This window comes from Vipera ursinii, assembly GCF_947247035.1.
Source record: "Vipera ursinii genome assembly, chromosome: 6".
Lineage (NCBI taxonomy): Eukaryota > Metazoa > Chordata > Lepidosauria > Squamata > Viperidae > Vipera > Vipera ursinii.
The window spans coordinates 70,287,511-70,313,835 of record NC_139515.1 but is presented as its reverse complement, the minus strand read 5'-3'; the positions used below and the strand labels follow the sequence as shown (position 1 = coordinate 70,313,835).

At 39.4% G+C, this 26,325-nt stretch overlaps 1 protein-coding gene and 1 long non-coding RNA gene across 2 annotated transcripts in view; one reads left to right on the top strand and one right to left on the bottom strand.

Moving 5' to 3' along the window:
• Positions 1–8,819: 8,819 nt before the first annotated feature.
• On the bottom strand, positions 8,820–13,932 carry LOC310642386. The gene is made up of 3 exons (XR_014492898.1): positions 13,858–13,932; positions 10,829–10,967; positions 8,820–9,585 (listed from the first exon to the last, which is right to left on the bottom strand). It is a non-coding gene; the product is annotated as an uncharacterized lncRNA (long non-coding RNA).
• A 148-nt stretch (positions 13,933–14,080) lies between these two features.
• Positions 14,081–26,325, top strand: part of KDM7A (lysine demethylase 7A) — a 62,000-nt gene continuing 49,755 nt past the window's right edge. Inside the window, exon 1 of the mRNA XM_083366043.1 lies at positions 14,081–14,285. Coding sequence (XP_083222169.1) covers positions 14,164–14,285 — 122 coding nt within the window. The 5' untranslated portion in view covers positions 14,081–14,163. The remainder of the gene's footprint in view (positions 14,286–26,325) is intronic.

Here is a 26,325-nt window from a genome sequence, read left to right as displayed (position 1 = left end):
GCTCATCTTCCAGCGTCATATCGTTTTGCCTTTTGGTACTGTCCATAGGGTTTTCATGGCAAAGATACTGGAGTGGGTTGCCATTTCCTTCTCCAGTGGATCACGTTTTGTCAGAACTCTCTGCTATGACCTGTCCGTCTTGGGTGGCCCTGCACGGCATAGCTCATAGCTTCATTGAATTACGCAAGCCCCTTCGCCACGACAAGGCAGTAATCCATGAAGGGGTGATATAATATAGTTGTCATTAAATCAGTCAGATCTTTTTGTTCTTCCAATTCTATCTGGGTTAGGTAGAAAGTAGTAGCTGGTATTATGATTGTCCTTTGATTAATTAAATTTTCAATATATTGTATTTGAAGGCCTTTAGTGTCTTCAGTCTTGGTGTTGTTTTCTTCAGGTGCTGCTGCTTTTAGGGTTGCAAGTTTTGTAGTTGCCATTAAAGTTTGGACTTTAAGGTCTTCTGTAGGTTGCTTTTGTTGTTCTTTGAAATCTCCTATTTTAGTGTTAGTTTCCACTTCTTCTATTTGATTTTGGGTTATCTTTTCCTCATTTAAAGTCAAAATTTGATTTGGTGGCTTTAAGTTTAATTGCAAGATTTTTCTTGCAATTGGCTTTAATTTGCTCTGTCATTGCCAAAATTGTGTCCAGTATCATCTTATAATCAAGTGGTGGGATGTATTCATCCATTTCATTGTTGTTTGTAGTTAAATCTTCCATGGAGGCTGTTTTAATAATAGTCTAAGATTTTCCACCTCCTGAAGAGTTGTATTCAGTGCCAGGTGTTCCCACCCTTATCTTAGTATCAAGGACAGCTCTGTTATTCAGTGAGCTCTCACAACAACAAAAAGGAAATTTACTTGTTGTACCAGGTTTTGCCACAAGATGTCATCAGTAACATATAACATGCAATGTAAGAATTTTCTTTTCTTTTCTTTTTCCAAATTAATATAGAACTTTTGTAGGATTAGTCCAATTTTTTCCTTAATTCACAGCTTAGAGAGAAGATAGGGTAGTGGATTCCCAGCAACAAATAGAAGCTTTTTAGTAAATACAGATGAAATAACTTAATTTCTTTGCTGAATTAAAGTTCTTTTGTAGATTTGAGGCTTTAAGATTTGTTCCCAAAGTAAATATTCGCCATTTTCTAAAAAAATGGGGAAAGAGATTTTCAGGAAAGTCCCACAGGAAGATGGTTAGGGAAGAAGAAAGGTAAAAGCTCACCCAGGTCCTTCAGATTGCTTCTTAGTGCTAGGTAGTGCTTTGGCTTTCGGCAGGGAGTGGCTTAATGATCAGCCATCTTTATGCCCGGTCTCTTCTTCGGGCCAAAGATGATGATTCCGGATTCCAGCAGAGGGCTGCCACCCTTCCGTGATCGCAGGAAAGTCCTCCTCTCGGTAATTGCCCCTCCAGGGCGGGTTTTGACCCTTTTCAGGGTCCTCCAAACAAGAAAGAAACGGAGGGCAGGAAGCAGGCTGTTCCTGCACATCCGGAAGCGCCGCGCGCACAAACCGGAAGCCTCCACTTTCTTTCTGATGTAGCAGACAAATCTTGTTGTTTTCATAAATGTATCATTTAATAGGACTATGAAATAAAAGTATTTAAGTTAAGCTGCAAGACAGAAGTCTCTAACCTGCTGGGTCTGAATAGCACATCTGGGATTTTGAGAGCATGCTACTGGCATCCTCACAAAATGGCTGCCTTGAGGGATAAGTCTGGTCCAAAGACAGTAGGCAAACTGATGAAGATGTTTCCTGGTATTTAATTTACTAAAACTCTCCTGTCTGTCTGTTTGTCAAATTCATTTGGGCTAATGGTGCATTATAAAGCTACAGTTTTTGAATCAGCATACTTCAATTGGGTTAACTTAAATAATACATCCAAAATCTGGATATCTATTATTCCCTTGGAATTGAAATTTATTAATTAATTAAATTTATATAGCCACCCATTTCACAAGAAGTGACTCTGGGTGGCCTACAACAGTCAATAAAAACAATACACATATAAAAATAGATATTTTTAAATAGAAGAATCGGCATTAGAAGTAGAGATAATTAAAACTAAAATAGGTACAAACTTCAAGCACACTATCTCAGTAGTGGAGCCATCTAAATGAATCTCTGGTTCCCTCTGATTATGCCATCAGACACCTAGGTCTGACGGCATAATCAGGACTTGAGGGACTTCCAGAACATCCAAAGTGATGGAGATAACTTAAAATGTTCCATATGGCTGGTGCCACAGCAAAGAAGGCCTTCTATCTAGGACCCACCAAATATAGGTTCCTGGCAGAAATTTGGCAAAGTTGTGACTGCTTCAGTGTCACCATGCTGCTGCCCTCAGTCATGATTACATGATTGTTTCCAATATTTCCTGACAACTTCCCATAAGGAAAGTCAATTGGGAAGCTGGCGGGAAATCAGAAGTCACTCCTGCCCCTACTGCTTTTTTTGCCCATCCATAGTCATTCTGTTTCTCTATTTAGGTAAGGAAATATGTTTGAAATAATGACCCAACAGGTCATAGGTTGTCTAGTCCATTCTATCACCTGAAGAAACTTTCCTGTCCACTGCTGCCTACTGTTTGTTTCTGGGCTGACTCTACCAAGCAAAGTATTTGCCAAAAAATAGCCATAGAAAGACTATAAGGATCATGTGAAGTCTAGGGACATTCTTGGAAATAAAGATAATGATGGATATGAAGTTTTGCTTAGATCATGTCAGCTTCCCATTTATGTATTTCTGAAAGTTCCAGTATACATTGGGTAGGCACCAAACCATATGTCTGTGGCCACAATGGTGCCCATGAATATCATAATAATGGCCCAAGCGATCTATATACTACTAAAACTCACATGGCTGTAAACCTTAACTGGTGTATCGTAGGGCAAAATGTTTTGAACTGATCGCCTGTTACCCGTCCCAGCTTCTGCCAACCTAGCAGTTCGAAAGCACATAAAAAATACAAGTACAAAAATAGGGACCACTACGGTGGGAAGGTAACAGTGTTCTGTGCGCCTTTGGCGTCTAGTCATGCCGGCCACATGACCACGGAGACGTCCTCGGACAAGCGCTGGCTCTTCGGCTTTGAAACGGAGATGAGCACCGGCCCCTAGAGTCGGAAACGACTAGCACGCATGTGCGGGGGAACCTTTACCTTTACTTTTTACCTTACCTCAAATAGGCCAATTTACAGTGTGTGTCCAAAATCTGGGACCCATGGCTCCCGTGGAATTGAAATTTAAACATCTTATGACATAACTATCATAAAACATTTTATGAAATAATACAAAATGTCATAAAACATTTCCTAAAGTCAACTCCTGAAGTTTGACTATGCTATGCAGTTCAACATGGACTACTTTCAAGGCAGCTACATCTCTGAATATCTCTCTGAATTTTTAAGAACTTTTCCAGTATCTTCCAAGTTCTGCCATTACTGAAGGCACTGAGGAATTTGGCATCTCTGAAACGATGACCCAAGGGGTCATGGGTTGTCTAGTAAGTTCTAAATTTCCAATTTTGTACTACATATCTACTACCATTTCACAAAAAGGAAACCTCAATTCTCATATTATGGATAAGAGTTTTAGGTATCTTTCTTCTCTCATTGTAATTATGATTAATAATTACTTTATCTTAATATTTGTTAGCATGACATTTCAAAGATCTAGGCTTCTATGCAACTAAATTTAGAGCAACTATTATGAAACAAAGGAATTTCAACGAGAGGATGCAAGATACAGCCACTGGATTGTTATTCATTGGGAGATTCACTTCCATACTTTGAAAGAAAAATGGTACTGAAAGAAAATTACTATTTCTAGGATAAAATGTTTCTGCATGTGCTAAGTAAATCATGTTGTAAACAATCTTTGTCAATAATATAACTCTTTGTATTTTCATTTCTCTCTGATCTTGTTATGGACACTTCTACCACTGCCGCCACCATTATGGTTGTGGGAAAGATATGTGTAATTCAAGATACATTCCAAGCAACTAAACAAATGGATTGATATCCACTAAAATGAATGTCTAATAAATTTATTAGTCTTTAAGATGCCACAAGTTTATTAGTCCTCCTGAAAATAACATTAATTGCATGGGATGTACACATTATTAAATATTACAGAAGATCTTGTTCATAAAAGATCATCACTAGGTAATAAGGATATGCAAATCTGTGCATAATTGTTTTAATTTCTTTTCCAGCTATTTATGGAACAAACAGTGTCTCAATGTCTGAAGAGATCTGTTGAATAGGTGAATGATACAAATAAAACGAAAACATACTGTTTAAGCAAGAATCTATGTATTTTCTTTCTTTCTACTTTTGCTTCCTGATATTGTAATTGAGTGTTGCCCTTTGATGCTGCTTCTTTTTAAAACTGGCAGTTTCAGTTCTTGCTCCCATTTTAAAGTTTTATTATGTGATTTGTATTTCTGAGACCAGTGCAGTCTTTTTTGATGTTGTTGTTAAACAGAAGTGGTTATTTCTTGCCCTTTCCTTGCCTCCTCTACTAATGCGCAATCAAGACGTGCTGTTGAATTAGACTATGAACAGTTATTTTCAATAACATCTATGTGTAGGCCATGTGTGGGAGAGAATTTCTTTCATTATAATTTAGTATTTGCTAAGAGCAATCTGCAGCATGGGAACAAAACTGTGAGACATTTTTTTTCTTCACCAACATGTGGGTGAATCTTGAAAATTTTCAGCTTTTTTATTTTTGTGAGGAATGTGTGGGTGGAAGAATATGACTCAGTATTTTGCTTCATGGATAAAGACATCATAGCTGAGTTTTGAAGGTTTTTAGCTGATCTTTAGATACCGTAATTCCTTTATTTCTAAACTTGTCTTTTTAATAAAGGAAAGCTTATGTCATTTACAATTTAACTAAGATATGAATCTTTTATTTATTAAAGATACTTTGATACCTTCACTTCTCTTTCTAAAGTTTAAAGCCACTTGTATTCATGTTATTCATTTAAATTTTATCCCAACCAGTCCTTGAATAACACAGCTATATATAACCAGTATATGCAACAATGGTTTGGGCTAATTTCTCTGCCATATAACCTTTGAAAACTGAAAGGTTAGCTTTGAAACTAAATTACAAGTAAGGGGAAATTGCCATCAGAGGACTTTGTTGACATTATTGGCTCATATCTCTCCCCTCAGTAACACATCATTTAAAAAATAATATTAGCCTTGTCCCAAATTGTTTTACTTCCTTGGCTTCAGCTTGTGAGAAGGAAAAATAATCCAAAACTCAATCCAAACTTTTCCCATACTTAAAACCTGATTTCAGAGGGTCTAAGCAATCCATTGTTAATGCAACAAGGGGGCATATGTATGAAGTTTGCTTACTTGAAGATTTGTTTTCATGACATATTAATTATTATTACCCTTGATTAACTAACACACCTATTTCAATTTCCATATCATCTTCCTCAAAGAAGAGTTGAGAGCAGTTAACAAAAGAATAATGGAAGCCATAATAAAACAATAAAATAAAAGTGGTTCAAAACAACCGTAAACATATGAAAATACTATGTTCTTTGTAAAAAACAAAAACAAAAATGACAATCAAAATATGGGTTGGGTCCAAAGTACTTGTTCTGTAAATGTCAGATTGAACAGATATGTCAACTGTTTTCTATAAGAAGAAAGCATGGGGCAGCTGAACTCTTTGGGAGACAATGTTCCCTAAAATCAGGCTGTAAATTGCTTATAAATTGTTTAAATAAGTAAATAAAATAGGATGCTGTCAATGAGAAGGTTCTGTTGCTAACCTGTCCCATGAATTAAGCCCCTCAACTGATCTTTATGAGGTAATATCCTCACCTCATAAAATGCTCATAAAAATGGCTCAGCAATTAAATATACTGGTGAGCTCCCACTACGTGGCCCAGCTCATGCCCACCTAGCAGTCTGAAAGCATGCAAATGTGAGTAGATAAATAGGTACCATTTAGTGGGAAGGTAACAATGTTCAGTGTGCCTCAGTGTATAGTTATGCTGGCCACATGAGCACAGAAATGTCTTTGGACAACTCAGGCTCCCTCAACTAAGAAACGGAGATGAGCACTATTTCATTATGTTACTTACATTTTATTATTTCATATAATATGCTCTAGGATGGGAGTAGAACTTCTTCTAGGACAGGGGCAGGCAAAAAAGAGCCAAGGTTGCCTACCCCTGTTTTAAGACATCCTTTCAGTTATTTGAAGATTATTATTGCAGGGTCCCTCAGCTGTCTTTTTTAAGGCTAGACATGCCTAGCACTTTTAACCTCTCTTCTCTTAAATTCTAGTCCATTCATCATTCTCATTGCCCATTTCTAAATCTTTCCAATTTTTTTTAAAAATGCAATGTATGGTCTCCAGAATTGGACACAGGACTCCAGATGGAGTCTGATCAATGTATTATGAATTATTGGCTCACATTCAGTTTACAATAAGCTGTATTTCAAGATCTTTTTCCCATGTACTATTACCAAGCCAAGTATCTCCCATCCCATAACCAACCATTTATTTGTTTATTTTGTTCATTCATTCTGAAGAACTTTGCTAATTACCTCAGTTAAATTTCATTATGTGTTCTTGAGTGTATCAAGATAATTTTGAAATCTATTTCTGTTATGTGTGTAATGTATCCCCAATTTTGTATCATTTGCAAATTTGATAAGCAATTTTTTTTATTTCTCATCACTAATTTATTAATGAAAATATTGAAGAGTACAGGATCCAAGGCTGATTCTTATATCTCATTTGATATTGTCCTCTGATTTGATGGAAAAACATTAATAAACAGTCTTTGCTTATAATTTTTGAGCCATTTGTGTATCAATTTGCTATTTTAGCTATCTCACATCTAATCAGCATGTCATGAAGTACTTTGTCAAATGTTTTGTCGCAAGCCAAGATTTATTATATTTTCAATGAACTACACTATGTAAATCTGACAAGATTTGTTCTTGAAAAAATTAGACTTCTACCAATTCCCACATTGTTTCCAAAGTGTTTATAGATCAACCTCTTTAAGTTCCAGAATTTTCCAAAATATCAATGGCAGACTAATTGGTCTGTAGCTTGTTAGTTTTCCCCTTTCCTCCAAACACCTGGCATGTCACTAGTACTATAATTTATAAACAGTGATACATAAAGTATCAGTGCAACCACCAGCTAATTCCTCCAATACTCTAAAATACAACAATCATCCCAAGGTTCAATCTTGTTCTTTCATCCTGCCATTAACATCCCTGGTATAACTTCACTTTTTGTGGAAAAAGATTAAACCAAAACAGCTCTGTATTTTGTTATCAGTTAGCATCTTGCTTTACCGATTATTTTCATTTGGAACATATCTAAATAAGCCCAGAACCAACTCTACAATTCTAGTCAATCTATATGCATCTTTTTGTTGTTGTTCCTTGGTCTCCTTTCTGTCCCATCTCTGTTATGCAGTCATACTGACTTCCTGTATGCTTTTTTCAGTGGGGTGGTGGTGGTGGTAGTGGTGGTAGCAGTGGGACTGAGGAGAAAGTCCAATGGATTTTTGACTGAGGTTTGTGCCTTAACATGCGCAAAATAAAAAAAAAACCTGTCATCTTGGATATCTATAAACTGGGGTAGGAAACTGTTGCAACTTTGAAGTGTTTTCTTGTAGCAGTCTCTGGAATAGTGTCTCCCTAGAGACCTCTACTCCTACCACATTACTGATTTTTCACAAATTGTTAAAATCTTGGATACTTTCCCAGGCCTTGGGTTAGGATGGTCACTGAGCCCTCTTGGGATTTTGGTGTCATTTGGACTTTCTGTGTTATAGGATCAGGTTTCTGTTGTTATATTTCTTCTTCTTTGATACACATTGCTTTCCTTTAAATGCTTTTTTCATGGGAAACCACTCAGAGTCATTGGGGCCTTGGGCAATCTCAAAATAGAAATATTATATTAAACCTTTTGGTCTGCATGACACAGTAAACCATAAATTTCATTTAACAATATGCAATTGGATAAAACTGCAGTTCTCATAAGATCATTACATGAGTCTTATAATTGGCATGTAGTAGAAAAACCAGAGAGCTATAGTGGACGGTTTTATATTGTTTAAGATGATTTAAAAAAAGGTTAAATCCAGATGAAATGCACTTGCTTTTAATCACTGCAAAATCTGACTCAGGGATTTTGGAAAGTGTTGTGCTCTTTCTGAATGATCAGATATGTTGATGCACCCTAATTTTTATCTCTAAAAAGATCTATCATATGGAAAAGATGAAATATACAGCTCACTTTTGTCAGATCTCTGAGCCAGTGTCACACACTCAGTACCTACATTTTTTTCCAGTATTCATGAAATCTACTTTCTGGCACACAGGATCTATACCTCGTAGATCAGGTTTGCCCAATATGTGGACCACCAAGCAGTCTTGTGCAAGGTGATGGCACTTTAAAAAAAACAACAATCAATTGCTGCTAAACTTCACAGCCACCAGGAAAGAGGCACTGCTGTCATTTTCACAACTACTTCTGTTCTGAAAGATACACTGTCTCTAGGCCTTATGGACCTTGCTAGCTTCAATGTTTCCGTCATATCACTAAACACTTGGTTCACCAGGATTCCTTTGTGACCCACAATTACTTTGGGCACCAATCCTGTCTTTCTCCCTCTATGAATTGTGCAGGCCTACTTATAAACTTTTAATTATCCTATTTTACTTTTTTGTAGCAATCATAGATTTTTATTCATGTTTTGTTATTTAAATGTGATCCTAATGGTAGACCTTTATTACATTTGTTTACACAACAGTATTAATAATCTGATCTTAAACCTCACCAAAGTGATGTACTTTTGATAGCTGATATAGTTTTCTCTGTTGGTAATCTGTGGTGTTTTATTTATTCTGTTTGTCATGTCCTAATATTTGGTTTATTGTTTATTACATTATATATTTTTCTATTACATTACATAGATCATCACCCACAAATTTAATAACAGGAAAAACAATAATGTGACGATGTTGGCAAAGGTTTCTTGTTCTTAAGCTGTTTCTGGATCTTCAAGCATCAAGAACTTAACCTGCACAACCAAATTTACTTTTTCCACCTTCAACTACATTCATTTCTATTTAATTTGGCAACATTATTCAAATCCAGGTTATGTCATTTCTAGTTATAAAGAATTTTCAATTGATATATTAATCAAAACATATACAAAGCACATTAGAACTTCACAGTCATATATTAAAATATCTACCACATACTTTTGGAGACATTTAGTCTGAAAGAATAAGTTGTTGTGCAGTCTGCAGGAGTACACAAAACTATTATTTGAGAATGTAACATTAAAGGGGAAGGTGTATGTGTGTGTTAATGTGTCTGAAGGAAAGGAAAAACCCTAATGAAGCCTGAACTATCTATAATTCAGTCAGGAAAGTTCTGAGTAAAGGTAAATTGTCAACAGGTTTGTAAAATAAAGGTGCTGTATGGACTTCAGAACAGATAGAATTCCAAAGGATAGGTGCCAAAGAATGACAATGCCAGCTGAGGTCTCATCTACCAGTGATCACAAGGTCCACCTATAACTTGTTCACAAGATGATATTGTCAATTGGACACACAAGCACAATACAACCTTATTATTTTAAAAATCAACTGATGCTCTAGCTTTGCAACTAAGATGATAGATATCATGATCCCAAGGCATCTAGAAGCTTATACAGCAAAAGCATTTTGAATATGACTTAGTAGCCAATTGCTATGCAAAGCACCAGAATGACATACTGAAAAACTAGTTCAACATCTAAGACAAAAAAACCACCTTTCATGGAAGAGCTCTAGTAGCTGTAAAGAATGATAGAGAACATGTTCATATGGGGCATCTGCTTGCATTGCTAGTCTGATCGCTTCTTCTAGGCATACTGAATTTCCCATCAATAGCATGACTTCCTTCCTTGTTCTCTTAATGATTCCTAAAGATTAAACTTAATTCAGACACAGGATGCATGCTACTTTTGGTTTATGGAACCTTAACTGATCATTGATAAGCCAGGCCAGAAATAGAATTTGTTGTGTTCAGATGACATGCTTAAGAGTTATAAAACATAGGTGGAACTACAATATGTTTCATTCCTTAGCCATCTTATTATAATAGTAGACATGTAAATGTGAGCAACAGCTTATTTAGATGTGCTGATACAATACAGTCAATCCTGCCTCTGGGTACAATATTCATCCATGTATCATCACTGTTCACAGGTTTTACAAGTTTTTGTAGTATTATGAAACATGCAACACCTGCTTAATTAGAAATGAGGCAAGCCACCTGATCATAAAAAATTAGGCAAGGAAGAGCTACTAGTAAGAGTCAAAAGTGGGTAAAGAAACATATTTGTCTGGAAAAGTAGTTTCTTCTAATAACTAGGGCTGAAGAAAGGATCCACAAAGGCTATACTCTTGTCCCAGGGAGTTCAACCCAACTGAATTCAATGAAATTTATTTCTGAAATTATTTCCAAAATCTGAAACACAACTCTTGTAAAAGATGGTGGGATTCAACATTTACATAAAAATTAAATTCTCAGAATAAAAATACAACCATTTTGAATTTCCACTAAAATTTCTACTACAAAATCCCTTATTACAGAGCTTGACACAGAAATTTGTCAAAAAATTTGTAAATGGTAGCCAGAGACATTTGCTCTATTGCATATTCCAGATGAACCAAAGGGTGAGATGATATGTATGGCATCTAGGCATTCAAATTTAGTACATATCTGTAGCAGCTGCACTGGCAGCCTACCAGGTGCACAAATGCTATTTTTAATTACCATAAAATAGAGCAGATTGCAGCTGGCCTTATTGAATAGCAGGTTTTGGTTTATGAGATGGTGAGTTTCTTGCAGCTGGGACTTGTCACACTGCAAAGAGGACTGGTCTCAGAGGCAGGATCAGGCTGTCAGTCACCATCTAAAATGGCAGAATACTCTTAGAGATTTTTTCTTAACTGAACAATACAACAAGTGCAAGAACCACCATTTCACTGAACAAGAAGCTGGTTTAAATGAACTTTAGAAATCAAGTACCCTGCAAGTTCTGGTCTCAACAGTGCCATCCTTCTTAACAGCTCACAGATTAATATGTTGATATCTATGAGAATTCCAGAGTTTTCTTTTTCTGCTCCTGAATCCTGAGTGGGAAAATCAATAACTTTTCCTTTGAAAATAAGACAAAGTGATAACTTGAGAGCTGTAGGAAATTTGAGGCTATCTATGAAACCTATAATAATATTTGCAGGCATAGTAGTCATTTCTAGAACAAAGTATATCCAACAAAATAAGCCAGAAAGATGTATTAGCCAGAATCACCTAACTTTGCCCACTGAATATTCATACTCTATGGCTGGATATAAAGCTTATAAAGAATTTCATTGTGACTTTAGGGTTTCCATATTTGTGCTGCAAAAAATCCAATCACTACATAGTAGCAAAGATATGCAGAAAACTTTTGATTACTATCTATTAGTCATCTGGATTTTTGCAGCATTGCTATGATAGCACTAATGTAAGTTCTTCATAATTTTGTTCTGACAGGCATAGCAAGGTAGGATTTACATTCTGAACAGTTATCATATTAAAAGCCTTTAGCTCAACTTTCTATGCTTTTACTATTTCAATGCTGGTAAAGTTCACCAAGCAGGATAGTAGCTCATTTAGGACATTCAAAGTTTCCCAAAGCATTATTTTTTTAAACTTTTTATGAAAGGTCTTTGCTTTAATTTAAAGGAATATCTCCTTTTATTCATGTTCACAATATGGTCATTCATTGTAAAATATTTAAAATAAAGAGGCTTTATTTGCAAAGATATTTACTTAGAAGTAAATCTCACTGAAATCGATAGGCCTAAGTGTTAATCCTTTGTTGTTGTTAGTTGTGAAGTGGTGTCCGACCCAGCGACCCCATGGACGATGTTCCTCCAGGCCTTCCTGTCCTCTACCAATCAATCCTATGTTACTTTAAAATTATCATGTTGTTGTTGTTGTTAGTTGCGAAGTTGTGTCCGACCCAGCGACCCCATGGACAATGTTCCTCCAGGCCTTCCTGTCCTCTACCATCTTCTGGAGTCCATTTAAGCTCACGCCTACTGCTTCAGTGACTCCATCCAGCCACCTCATTCTCTGTCGTCCTCTTCTTCTATTGCCCTCAATCTTTCCCAGCATTAGGCTCTTCTCCAGTGAGTCCTTCCTTCTCATTAGGTGGCCAAAGTATTTGAGTTTTAGCTTCAGGATCTGGCTTTCTAAAGAGCAGTCAGGGTTGATCTCCTCTAGGACTGACCGGTTTGATCACCTTGCAGTCCAAAATTATCATATTGTTCCTAATATCAATTGTCCTTTATTTTGAAGCATTGGTATTTATAACTGAAATATCATTTCAAACTATGCAAATGGATTGGTTCCTCCATTTGTTTTTCTTCAGAATATATTTCTAAAAAGGTCAGACAAGGTGTCCCTTTAAATCTGTAGTACAGGATTGACTGGAAATTCTAAATTTCACCGTCACTCTTTATTCTAATGCTTCAAATCCCCTCACCTGCAGCTAAGAGAGCGCCGCATAAAGCTACAATGGCAAATGTAACATCGAGGCGCTCGACGTTAAAGCGGCATCTCCAGAATTCCTTAAAAATATTGACGAGACGGGGAAACCCCCATCCCAATTGTGTAACAACCTACCTTACGGGCAGTGAAAAGTGAAAGGGCAGATAAAATACTGTTAAAAAAACAACCAAACGTTTGGCTGGAAGGCAGCCCGCAACCCTAGCCGCAGGGGTAGGCAACCTTGGCTCTTTTATGACTCGTGGACTTCAACTTCCAGAATTCCTGAGCCAGCTATGCTGGCTCAGGAATTCTGGGAGTTGAAGTCCACGAGTCATAAAAGAGCCAAGGTTGCCTACCCCTGCCCTAGCGGGACCTATTTACAACCCAGTTGTTAGGGATTGTCTTTCGGCTCAGTTCTGAGTGAAAAAGTAACCAACGGGGGAAATACGTTTATGCTCAATCAGCTACGCCAGGGGTCGGCAACCTCGGCTCTTTTATGACTCGTGGACTTCAACTCCCAGAATTCCTGAGCCAGCTATGCTGGCTCAGGAATTCTGGGAGTTGAAGTCCACGAGTCATAAAAGAGCCGAGGTTGCCGACCCCTGAGCTACGCTGTCAAGAGATCTCTCAGCCTCCCCCAGACCGAAGAAACAAAGTCAAGAGCGCAATTTCCGCACGGCGCTCTCTTCTGCCCGTCCTCGGCTCAGTTGCGTAAGAGGGAGGGAGCGACCGACGCTTGACAGCGCCTGCTTTTTTGTTTTTTTTTTGTAATCATTTTCTCTGTGTCCTCGCGGCACCTTCCTTCCCGCCTCACGTGACGACTTTCAAGCAGGACGAGGCGGAATGGGGCGGAGTCAGCATGTGCCCGAGACATCATTATCCGTTTGTTCCAGCCAGCTAGAGCCCCGCCCACCAAAAAAAAGCAAAAAAAAAAAATACACCAGAAGGGAGGGGGGGGGAGAGGGTTGTGTGGTGACACGTGCTCTTCCCTGCTGTCTGTTTCAAGTCCGAAAAAGAGTTACTTGTACACACTTCCGGCAACGGCGCACGCGCCCCTTCTTTCACGCAAACCCCCCCCCTGCCCCGCGCGCTCTTCTTTTCTTCGCGCGCGTCTCTCTGAGCCGAAAGAGACGCGCGAAACCTTCTACGTTTCAGAGGTGTTTCCCGGCATCTCGCCCTCTTCGGCTCCCCCGCACCCGTCGCCGTCAGTGTCATTCCCCACAAGCTTATTACGGGGTCTTTAGAGCGCATGCTCCAAGATGTACCTTACGTGACGGTTCCTTTTTTATCGCGCGTGCCCTCGCCGTTTGTTCGCCGGCCAGGAAGAAGGGGCGGCCGCGCGCGTTCAATGTGTGAGACTGGGGCGCGGGCGCGCGCGTGCGCGCGCGCCGGCGCTCCGCACGCGCGCTGTTGTTATTGGTGCTGCCGACTTGACTGGCTGGGCCGGCGGCGGCTGTTGGTTGGGGCTCGTGGTGGTGGGGAGGGGGAGGAGAAGGCGGAGGGGGGAGCGCGAGAAGGGAGAGCAGGGTGGCTCAGGCAGTCACTCAAGAGAGTGAGCGAGTTCTTTAAAGATGGCCGGAACGGCGGCGGCGGCGGCGAGCGCGACCCCTGTGTATTGCGTGTGCCGGGAACCCTACGATGTGAACCGCTTCATGATCGAGTGCGACATATGCAAGGACTGGTTCCATGGCAGGTAAAAGGGCTGGCTGGCAGCCACGCGTCCTTTTTCGGGGGAGACGACCAAAAACAAAAAACAAAAACATTGTCCCACTTTCTGAGGGGGGGGGAGACCTTCGGTGGGCGCTGAGGGGAAAAAAAACGAACAACGGAGGACAATGAGGAAGAGGCGGCTCAGGGCTTTCGGCTAACCAGGAAGCAGCAGCGTTTAAGCGGCGGTCGCCCTCCTGTTCTCTGTCTCTTCCACCCCCCCCTCTTCGGTGTGGAGTTATATAAGGACTCCGGAACTGAGGTTAGCGAAGAGCTCTCGGAGGTTTTCGGTGGGCTTTAGAGGGTACGGAAAAGTTAGGTGCCGTAATTCAGTTTCTCGTAACGCTAGGGAGAGAGGGAGGAGGCTGAGCTGTGTTCTCGTGTCTTTTGTGCGTGAGTACCAGTAACGAGGTTAGGGTTAGTGCCTGTGCCTCTGTCCTCTGTCTAGGTAGAGGGACTTCGAGGAGACTTCTCCTGCCTTTCTGAGTCCGAGTGCCCGAGTTTCGTGGGCTTCGGGCTCTTTCTGACGTGGTACCCGTCCTCCGCGGAGGCGCGTGTCTTTTATGCGTGGGCGCGGGAGGGAGAAGAGCCCTGCCAAGTGCGAGCCTTGTGGCGTTTCAAAAGGCTGGCTTTGCTTCTGCCCGGAGAGAGAGAGAGCGCGGGGTAGTGGTGGTATCCACGGACCTTGAAACAAAGGAACAAGTTTCAGAGCTGCCTCGCTGGTGGCGCAGGGGACACTCTTGTCTCTTTTCGGCTTTGATCTTCCAACTACCGGGCTGGAAACCCGTCGCTGGCGGGTGGAGGCGGCGTTGAAGTTTCGGAAGAAGAGGCAGCTTTCGGAGAGTATTTATCCAAGGAAACCCCTCGCTGCTGTCGCGGCTTTCAGGGGAAGTGCTCTTTGATTGACAGCACGACATTTAAATACCCCCCATTTAACAAAAACAAGAGTCACGATGGAACTGGCGAGACGGTCTCATCTCCCTCTGCTGGCTTTCGGTGGGAAATTAATTTTAAAGGGGCAGACCCCGGAATTCAGATTTCAGAGAGTGGGAGAGGAGGTGCTGGAACACCTTAAAAATAAATAAATAAAGCCAGCACTGAACCAGGTCTGTAGCGGTGCCTTGGCTCCAGTCTTTATTGCGGTTGCATTGTTCATGCTTGCTACCGCTCTGACGAGCCTTCTTTCAGAATGCACCTGGCTGCTGCTGCTGCTGCAGATGCAGCTTCACCGCTGGGTTATGTGTTTGTCTGCGAGGGTAGAAAGGTGCATGCAACTCTACAATTTACTTGAATGTAGCGTTCAGGCTTCTTAACAGGTATGCGTGAGATGGTGCTGTATATTAGTAGTTGCTGTATTGAGGAAATACGTACAGCAACATTTATTTTGAAAAGTGGTTAGTTCTTGGGTAAAAAAAAAATCATTCTTTAGTGTTTTTCGGCATACTCATTATGGATGGGCATGAATAATGTGAAACAGTTAATTATATGTAATTGGCATACATCCAATATGCATGTGAATGTAAGGACAGCTACATTTAGTTGTGTGCAGTTAAACTAAAATATTACCTGCAAGTTTTGGTGAAATCACTGGAGTTTAATTCTGCATAAACATATATAAGAATGTGTTCTAAGTAGCTTGTATATATTTTATTATGTGCTTTCACATACAATTAGCCTCCTGAACTTAGAATAGCTGGCCAAGAAGAAAATTGCTGTTATTTCCATGCCATGTTTAAGTTTATGTAACAAGGACTAATAATATTGCTGTCTGCTAAATTTGTATTTCCAAAGTTATAAACATTTGTTAGATGCCTATTACATTTCTTGATGATTTCTTTCACTGCAATATACTTCCATTCATATTATCTGGAAACGAGTGTAATTGTAAACAATCATTTTCAAGTTAATGTGATTAAGTTTTCCAAAAGAGCTTATGACCTTTCCATGCTTAATATATGTCTTGTACTTATTGTAAATATTTGCATTTTATGTTCATTTAATCATTTCATAGGTTTATCCACAATGTCTTAAACTGCTCTAAATTTTAACATTTTACTTAGGACTTCAACATGCAAATTGTTAGATTAGGCCAGGAATTGTACCTTTATTCCTTGACTAAGATATTTTATCCCACTCCTGTGTTATCTGCAGTAGAGATAGTTGCATCTAGCCTGTATGCAAGACAGAGGAAGACACATGCTTACTTTAAAAAACCCCACAATGTATATAGAATATTTACACATGTAGCAATTTACAAATCTATTGTTTTATTTAAATTACATTAATTGGCATATGTTTGCAGGTGGATCCCATGGTCATTTATTTATTTAGTGTATTTTTCTTTGACTACTGTGTTATATGTCTCTGTATAATATGCCACACAATTGTTGTGACTGCTTCTTTAATCCAAAAGTCTGTTGAATTTCCAGATACATGTTAGTATCAGGTTTAAAATGTAAATGAGTTTTGCTATTCCTGCAAGACATTTGTGCATAATTTGATTTGTCAACTACCCAGAGTTTGGTTCAAAATGGGCAGCTGTATAAATATTTTAAATAAGATGAATAAATAAATTATTAGTATCAAATATTTAGTCCATAATGCAATACTGACAGAGTAATTAATCAAATCTGCAAAACTGAGAGTCTCACTTTAAGTAATAATTTTATCCATATGATCTCCATGACCCATTGTTACATACCACCTTGCTATTTTTTTAAAAAGAAAACCTCCAACGTGAACTGGGCTTCAAGCATGAATGTTACTTGGTACATAAGATAAATTTATGTATGTACAGGTAGAAGTTTAAATTGAATTGTCTCACAGTATTTATATATTTATTAGATTTTTATCCTACCTTTATTACTTTAACTCAAGACAGCAAATTTACCTAATATTTCTTCCTCCTCTTTTCTCCACAATAGAAACCTTGTGAGATGGATTGGGCTTAGAAAGAGTGAGGGTCCCAACATCAGCCGGTTTTCATACCTAAAATGGGAGTAGAACTTGCAGTCTCCTGATTTTTAGGCCAATACCTACACTAAATTGCCTCTCCATTTATTTATCTATTTCTGTCATTATTAATGAAGTCTATTGTTTGCATTGAACAATCATTTATCTTAACATTATTCATGGAAAATCTAGTATCAGTTGGGAAGAATTCATATTGCCATTCATATATATATGAATGAAAAATTATGAAAAATGTTTTCTTAAATAGTTCTTGTTCTAAAATTTCTTTTGTGAAATAATCACGGGGTCCTTTTTTGTCTTAGCCTTTTTATGTGCAATTACTTTTTGTGCAATTAGCAGGCAGTCTAGATTTTTTTTCCTAGTAGAATTAAACTGGAACTTTTTAAATTTGTTAGGCTCTACAACTTCTTAATGCCATGTCATCTTACAATCAAATAATATATATTTATTGGTTCTGTTTAATTTGTTGAAGTTTATTCCACATTAAATATACAGAAAATGACAACATAAACATTTCAGTAAGAACTTGCATTTTGGGGTAGAGGAACAAAATGTCTTACATAGGATACATAGTCTACTGTATATGCCTACTTAAGTGGCAGTTGTTGCAGCCTAGGTATATTAGCACACACTTGACCATGCAACCGAGAATGGATTCTGACTAAATAGAAGGGCTTTATTAGACTTATTCCAGAATGTGAACAGATAACCTGCCCTATGAACGGTCACATTTGTAATTCTAGGGTGTACCTAGATATATCTTCGTTGTTGGCCACAGTGCTAAGATACTTATTTCTAGTTTGCTAGCAATGTGCTTTTCCTCATTTGGGATATTAGATTAGATAACCTTTATTGTCAGGTGCAAGTAACCAGGAAGAGTTTAGTTCAAAGTGCTTCAAGCTTATTACATGCTACCTATACACAATAATCAGATCATCTAACAAGGTCAGTTGGGACTAGATAAGAGTCAATGGCATTTAAGGGGTGTGTGTTAAGTCTCTTGTAGGTGTACAGTGATTCCAAACTGATTATGCATTTGACCCCACCCTCAGGATCAGCCTGGTCATCTTCTACAGATACCTGATGTCAGTGATCCTGCTTTAGTAATATGTCTGAGTAACTACAGTTATAATGGTTATTTCCTTTGAAAACAGATGGCATTTTTAGTGGCTATAAAACTTGGTTAATAATCAGGTTACAAGGCCAGAGATCTATGACACTCAATTTGTTTAATCTGTACCTAATGCTTATAAGACTCTGAATGGCTTGGTGTAGATAGTTGTTAAATCAATTTCATAACAGAATGTGTTATGTGTTCTCTAGTTCTTTGGTAGACTAGACTGAAAGTAGACAGTACTATACAACAACTTAAATAATAAAAAGGAATACAATATTTAAATGTGAATATCTATTTCCTTTTTAAAGTTTGATTGGCAGATTTACTGCTTGATTTATAACACACATACTACGGTAACAGAGAACACTGTATTAACACTGATTCTCCAACTTGGCATTTTTGAGGTGACAGTTTCCATTACTGTGGTCAACATAGGTATGATGATAGATTTAATTGAACAGTTTTGGGAATACCACATTCAAAAAATATGAGTAACTCATAAATGTACTTTGAAATCTATAGAATTTGGGAATGACTCTGAAATTCATTTAATCTTCTAGTGTGGAAAATTCAGTATTTCTACTGTCTAGTCATGTGGCCCTCTAGCCTGGTAATAAACTCAGTCAAGAAGGTATTACAGGTAGTCCTTCATTTGCTGCCATGATTGGGCCCAAAATCTCATTCATTGAGTGAGGCAGTTGTTAAGCAAGACACCACGGGACTGCAACAACCACAATCTGAGCTCTCACAGTTGTGGTCATTAGGTGGGTTGTCAAATGGAGTGCCAAGGAGAAGGCCCAGGCTTTCCCTGCCCCACCAAGGAGTATGATTGCAAGAACACTGGTGTTTAGTGTTTTCGTAAGATTTCATATCTATTCCTCCTGCCTAATGGAAGGATTTCTCCCTGAATGGAAGGAAGGAGATACCCTCAGCACACTGGATGAATGATCCTCAAATCCAACATCCCCTCCTCTTGAAACCTGCCCAACGGGTTTTCTCATTGATTTTTTGGGGAAACTGGCAAAGAAAGTTGCATGGCACTTGACAACCAGTCATAAACATGAACAGGTTGCTAAGTGCCTGAAATGTGACAAGGGGGCTCACAGTACAATGTTTTATGAAGTGATTATGAGTCATAAAGCACCTCTTCCAGCGCCATTGTGACTGTGACCAGTTGTTTAGTGACCAGTCATAAGGCAAGGTGAATCTGTATCACTAAGTTTGTTGGTTCTTTCTACAATTATCAGCTTGTGTTATCAGTAAGTTCTTCCTGAAGACAATTTGAAAAATAATGTCATATGGACAGTTTAAAACAGACATGTCAAACACAAGGCCCGGGGGCTGGATCCAGTGCGCGAAGTGGTTTCATGTGGCCCGCGAAGCCATCTTGGAAACAGTGAGGGAACGGCCCCCGCTGCCTTGGCTCTGGCCTAGGCCAGCCAGGAGCCAATGTACAATTTTGTGGTGGTCATCTATGCTGAAATACATTCAGTCTTAGCTCCACAAGGCCATCTGGAAGCAGTGAGGGACCAGCCCCTGCCGCATCGGCCCCACCCCCTGGGTATCACCCTTTGTGAGGAACGAAGAAATGCACCATTGCCTGGAAGTGGCCAGCACATGGCCCTGCCTACTTCGGGCAGGCTAGGGGCTGGGCAGCATTGTGCTTTTCTCCAGATTTGTGCCACCAGCTCAGCCTCTCGGCGCTGTGAGGAGAGGGCCACTTGCTGGCCACTTTCAGGCGATGGTGCATTTCTTCATTCCTCATGAAGGATGACACTTGCCCAGCTGCGTTTCTTGCCTGTTTTTCTCCCTCCCTCATCTCAAATATTTTCCCATCACTCTGTTCTTAGGAAGGAAGGAAGGAAGGAAGGAAGGAAGGAAGGAAGGAGAGGGAGGGTCTGAGGGAAGTCCTGCCTTAGTTCTTCCCTGCTGCCCTTTCACCATCCCCTTGCCCCCTCCTCCTGGCCTATCCTGGGTGGGGGTCTCCCATCCTATTGCTAAGGAAGCTTTGGATACAAAGCCAGGTCTCCTCGCATGGAGAGGGAGTGGGCCTCCCTCTTGATGTTGCCCTCATACCCATCATGAGCCACCTGGCTAAGGAGAGCAAGCACAGCAGCTGGGCACCCCCTTGGGGACGTGGGGGTGAGCTTAGTGCTGTGGGTGCTTGAGGGCTAGGCTGGGCATTTGTCCTCCGCACCACTGTCCAGCCTCCCTCCCTGCATGGCCTGAGATGAACAGTAAGGCTCCTCCAGTGGACCATGCCTTGGCACTTGCCCCAGTCCCATCTCCTTCTGCCAGAGACCCTCAGATCTGTCCCACTCCTGCCCAGGCCCCCATAGGCACCCTTGATGAGAATGATGTAGAGCTGGCCACGCCCACCCAGTAGGCCACACCCACTCCAGCCACGCCCACCCAGTAGGCCATGCCCACCCTGGCCACACCCACCCGGCCCCTCAAGGGTAACCGCAATGCTGATGCGGCCCTCAATGAAATTGAGTTTGACACCCCTGGTTTAAAATAAACTTGCTAATATAATTATATATGATAGCATTTTTATACTTGAAGGTCATTTTCCTATCATATTTTATGCATCTTCAGTCTTTCAGTTTAGACACCATTGATGAACATTGTTTCACTCTATCAGCTCAGCCACAAAAATATGATCTACTCTATATTTTACTATTTTGCTGTCTAAAATTTTAGAGAAAGCTTGTTGAAAATCCTAATCATATGCCCTGCAAATTATTGACTCCTTAAAGAGACTGTAAGATAGATTTAGTGAGACATAAAAGCTTTCTTACACAATAATAACAGTGGTTCATCTCATATAGTGTTGTGTAGATTGACTAGATCTTATTTTCAAATGTTTCAGGCAGGTGCCTTTCTTCATTATATATGGAGATGCCAGAAATTGAGCCTGGAAATTTAAAATAAAAGTTTATGTTCTATTACAGAGCTTTAAGGATGACGCAGTGTAAGGGATGCGGTGGCTCAGTGGGTTAGGATGCTGAGCTTGTTGATCAGAAGGTCGGCAGTTTGGCGGGTCAAATCCCGAGTGCCGCGTAACAGAGTGAGTGCCTGTTACTCGCCCCAGCTTCTGCCAACCTAGCAGTTTGAAAGCACGTAAAGATGCAAGCAGAAAAATAGGGACCACTACGGTGGGAAGGTAACAGTGTTCCGTGCATCTTTGGCGTCTAGTCATGCCGGCCACATGACCACGGAGACGTCCTCGGACAAGTGCTGGCTCTTTGGCTTTGAAACGGAGATGAGCACCAGCCCCTAGAGTTGGAAACGACTAGCACGCATGTGCAGGGGAACCTTCAACCTAAGGATGAAATGCTAGTCAGTAATCTGGGGTGATTATTTAACAGCTGTACATATATATTATGACTTATTCTGTGAGGCCTATATGTCTTTGATAGATGACAGCTCATTTTTAAAATTATATCAGGCTGTTAAACAATAAGCTCTTAATATTATTGTCTCCCCAGCTTTTTTGGAATTGGAGTTGACATACATATTATCTGCATTCCTGTCTCATTATTATTCTTCTTGTATCCTTCTCAAAGTATTTCTACATTGCCTTAATGTCATCTCTTATTCTACTTAAGGTTGCAGGAAATATGTTAATTGAGAGTAACATAAATACTGGAGATGTTAAAAATGTCACACCATTAAAAATCTCATGTTTGTATATTGTATTTATAAATTAAACACTAGGTTTGGCTCACTTGTGTAATAGAATCATGTTACTTTAATTGAAAATATTTTATCATATTTTTCTCAGTTTACAATAAAATTTTGATTAGATGCTTTTATTTCCCATTTAGCAGGATTCAGAAGGACCAGACTTTTGTACTGACATACAAGGGCTATTGTACCCTAAGTAGCAGGCAAGGCAGTTAAACTTGTTAACATCTATGATATTTTATTGCCTTCTACACCATCGGTCCCCAACCTTTTTGGCTCTTGAGGAACAGCAGAAGTGGCGGGGGTGGGGTGGAGGATATGGTTTTGTGAGTGCAACCTAATCCCCCACATGCGCAAAAAATCTTCGTGCACTTGCATAGACTGGTTCCCTTGTATGCTACCGGTCCACGGCCTGGGTTTTGGGGACTTCTGTTGTACCTCACTGAAAATGATTGAGATGGTTTCAAAATTAATAAAATTTTGTAATGGGGTCTTTATGAAAACTACTATAAATTACATTAAATAAAGTCCCTCAGTGTTGAATGGATAATCAGGAATAATAGGCACTACTTTCAATTGCTCTGTTAAATCATTGTTTTATTGTAATTGATAATAAAACAGTTTTTGTTTATTACATTCAAGGAGAGAAGAAATGGGTGGAAGAGGAAAATGGTTCAGAAAAAAATCTTAAAATTGCTATTTGTATTTCAAACAAGGTAATCTGTTGGAAGATTTGTGGGGTCCCTGATGCTCTCTGAGCTTGGTTATTTCCTTGCAGACATTTCATTGCCAAACTCGATAACATCATCAGTGCTAGTAGGATGTGAGGTTTGCTGTCATTTTATATACTACTAACTTGTCTTCTCAGTGTTGGTGGGAGTAGTCTTGGAAGTTCCTTGATTGGGCTGTTGTTTACTGTTAGCTTGTTTGTCCAAGTTGGTAATTCTTAGACTGGAGTATTGTTTGCTTCTTGATCATTAGTCTAATGTTAACCTTGGTGTTAATCTCTGCTCATCTACTTCCTAAACTGACAATTTCCTTGAGTTCATATTGAATGAGCAAGGTGAAGCATTAGAATATTTTTCGATAATTTTCAATATGTTTGTTGTATGTGCTCTGGTCTTTTATTTCTTTTTTAGCTTTTTATTGTCTCTTCTGAATGCTTTGTAAATGTGGTTTATCTGTGGATCAACTGATGACTGATTTGTCTGAATGCCAGGCTTCCAGGAATTCCCTAGCATTTTTGGATTTAGCTTGGTCTAGGATGCTCATAGCTTCCCATTTGAAATAATGTTTGAGTTGTTGTGTGTTATGAGATTATAGTATCTTATTATGTCTTATTACCAGTTCGTGTTCATGGATGTGCTCTTCTAGTTATCTGTCCCACATAGTGGCTGTTACAGTCCTTACACTGTATGTTCCTGTTGCCTGTATGACTTTTTAATATTCCTTTTTTTTCTTCTTGGGTTCTTTTAGTTTATTTAATACATTTAATTAACACTGATCTTACTTCAGTGGGTAACTCTCTGAAATCTGCTTTTTGGGTTTGTTCGGAGTCTGTAATTTTGATCGGAAATAACCAGAACACTTCCTCTCCAGCAGGCTACACCTGGACAAGCAGGGATCAATACCAGACAAACAATCATGCAGGAAATAATATTGTAATCAAGGAACTATCAAGTAGAAATAACTACCAAGCAGTGCAAAGATAACCCCTTCCCCCAAGTGGCTTCAAGACTCTCAGGGAGAGTGCTAATGATCAGATGACTGCAAAGAAATACATTCCTTCCATCCCTCCCCCCACCATCCAGTCAGAACATATCCTTCCAGCCCCCCAACATCCACTCTCAACAGTCAGTACCTATCCTTCCGGGCCCCCTGCCATCATAATTGATGAAGCTTTTTGGATGAGAAGCAAAATGTTTTGTTTTTCTTCCTCAAGGGAAAAGCAGTCTGATTGCCTTTTGAAAAAGCACCTTTGAGACAACGAAACTTGCATTTTGTGCTTGCAATACTTTAACATTCATATAACAAGCAATAGTAGCTCTGAAAACTAAAAGGAAAGCACATCTTAATCCATAGAAGCAATATTATAACTGAAGTTATAGTTATGGCAAAATACGTTTCAAAAGTTTCAGACAAAGTAGCTTAGAAAAAAATGAGAAAGAAAAAGGAATACAAATATATTAGAATCATACCTGTATTAGATCACACTGATGAAGTAACAAATAACCTTAAGATATGCAGATAGAGTCATACTAGATTATAATATAGATTACATTAACAGCCTTTCCAAAATCTGCAGGAGAAGTAAAAGCAAATAAGTTTTTGTAAATTCTCAAGTTTGGAAAGATATATTCCATCGATTTCCTTCTTACCAAGACATTGTTCCCTTGCTTAGTTATCAAGAAAAGTCTTAGCTCGCTATAAGGAAAATATTTTTTGTGTTTAAATAAAATAGTTTAATACAGCGTCTGGTTTATTTTATATGGAAGATAGTTCACCAAAGCTTGACAGTTCACTTGGGTTCAATCCTGTCTTTTAAATTTATATTCAGCTGAGCAGTTTTGCCCTTTCTGGTTTATTCCCAACATCTGCATGTGATGCTTTAAATGTAGTCACTTGGTGGTGCTGTAGTAAATATGTTTCCACTTAAGCATTATTTCCGTTCCCTATATATATTATACAATACTATTCCGAAAATGGTTCAGTATTCTTTATTTCAAGCTTTAATTACAGGCAAACTGAATTTACTTTCAAAGTTCTGGGCATTATCTCAGCTACTTTTTAGTAAACAACATTCAGAAAGATGATCACTGAGGTATATTGTCAGTATAGCAGATTGTCTCAGTTTGATCTTGTTTGAGAGATTCTCAATAGCCACTTGTGCTAATACAGGTTTAGACGGCTACATTGTACTAATTCTGTACATTGAAATGGAAGTGTGAAGTTGTGTTATAAAATATGTAATAGTGAAAACATTTCTTTGATGGGTGAAGTACCTATGCACCCTAGACAAGTTCAAATCACCAATGCCAGATGGACTATACTCCAAGGTTCTGAAGGAACTGGTAGATCTCAGAACCACTGAACAATTTCTTTCAAAGATCCTGGAACACTGGGGAACTACCAGAGAACTGATGTAGTTCCCATCTTCAAAAAATGAAAAAAATGGATCTAGGAAACAACATATCTATCAGCCTGACCTCAATATGTTGGGAAGGTTCTGGAAAAGATAATTAAGCAACGAATCAGCAAACACCTAGAGGCAAACAAAGTCATAACCAAAAGCCAAAAACAGATCATGCCAGACAAATCTTATTGCATTCTTTGACCAGGGACAAAATTAGATGATATAATTGTTGTGGATATAATTTACTTGGATTTCAGTAAGGCATTTGATAAAGTAGACCATAACCTACTACTTGATAAGGGCTCTGTTCTGGGCCCAGTGCTCTTCAACATCTTCATCAATGATTTGGATGAGGGGATAGAAGGGGAACTCATCAAATTTGCAGATGGCACCGAGCTGACAGGAATAGCCAACACTCCAGAAGATAGGCTTAAGATACAGAAGGTTCTTGAAAGATTTGAACATTGGGCGCTATCTAACAAAATGAAATTCAGTGGTGAAAAAAGTAAGGTTCTACATTTAGGCAAGAAAAACCAAATGCACAGGTACAGTATAGGTCACAGGTCTGCAAACCGCGGCTCCAGAGCCGCATGTGGCTCTTTCAGCCGTCTCCTGCGGCTCCCAGTCCTCTGCCATGTGCAGTCCCCCCCAAAAAAAGTGGGACTAAAAAAGTTCAACCAATCAATTCAAATATGCAGGGTAGGTGCATATCTTGCCTTGGCTCCACTCTTCAGTCAAACCCTGTTTTGCGCATGCGCGTATGCACGTGCATGCGCACAGATTTTTTGCGGCTCCCAGTTTTTCCTTTTGTGAGGGAACTGGTTCCGAGTGGCTCTTTCACTGTTTCAGGTTGCTGACCCCTGGTATAGGTGGTATCTTGCTCAATAGTAGTAACTGTGAGAGGGATCTCACAGTTCTAGTGGACAATCACTTAAATATGACCCAGCAGTGTGCTGCAGCTGCCAAAAAAACCAACACAGTGCTAGAGGGATAGAATCAAGATCACGTGAAGTATTAATACCACTTTATAACTGCATCCAGTTTTGGTCACCACGATGTAAAAAGATGTTGAGACTCTAGAACAGAAGTCCCCAACCTATGGGCCACGGCCCA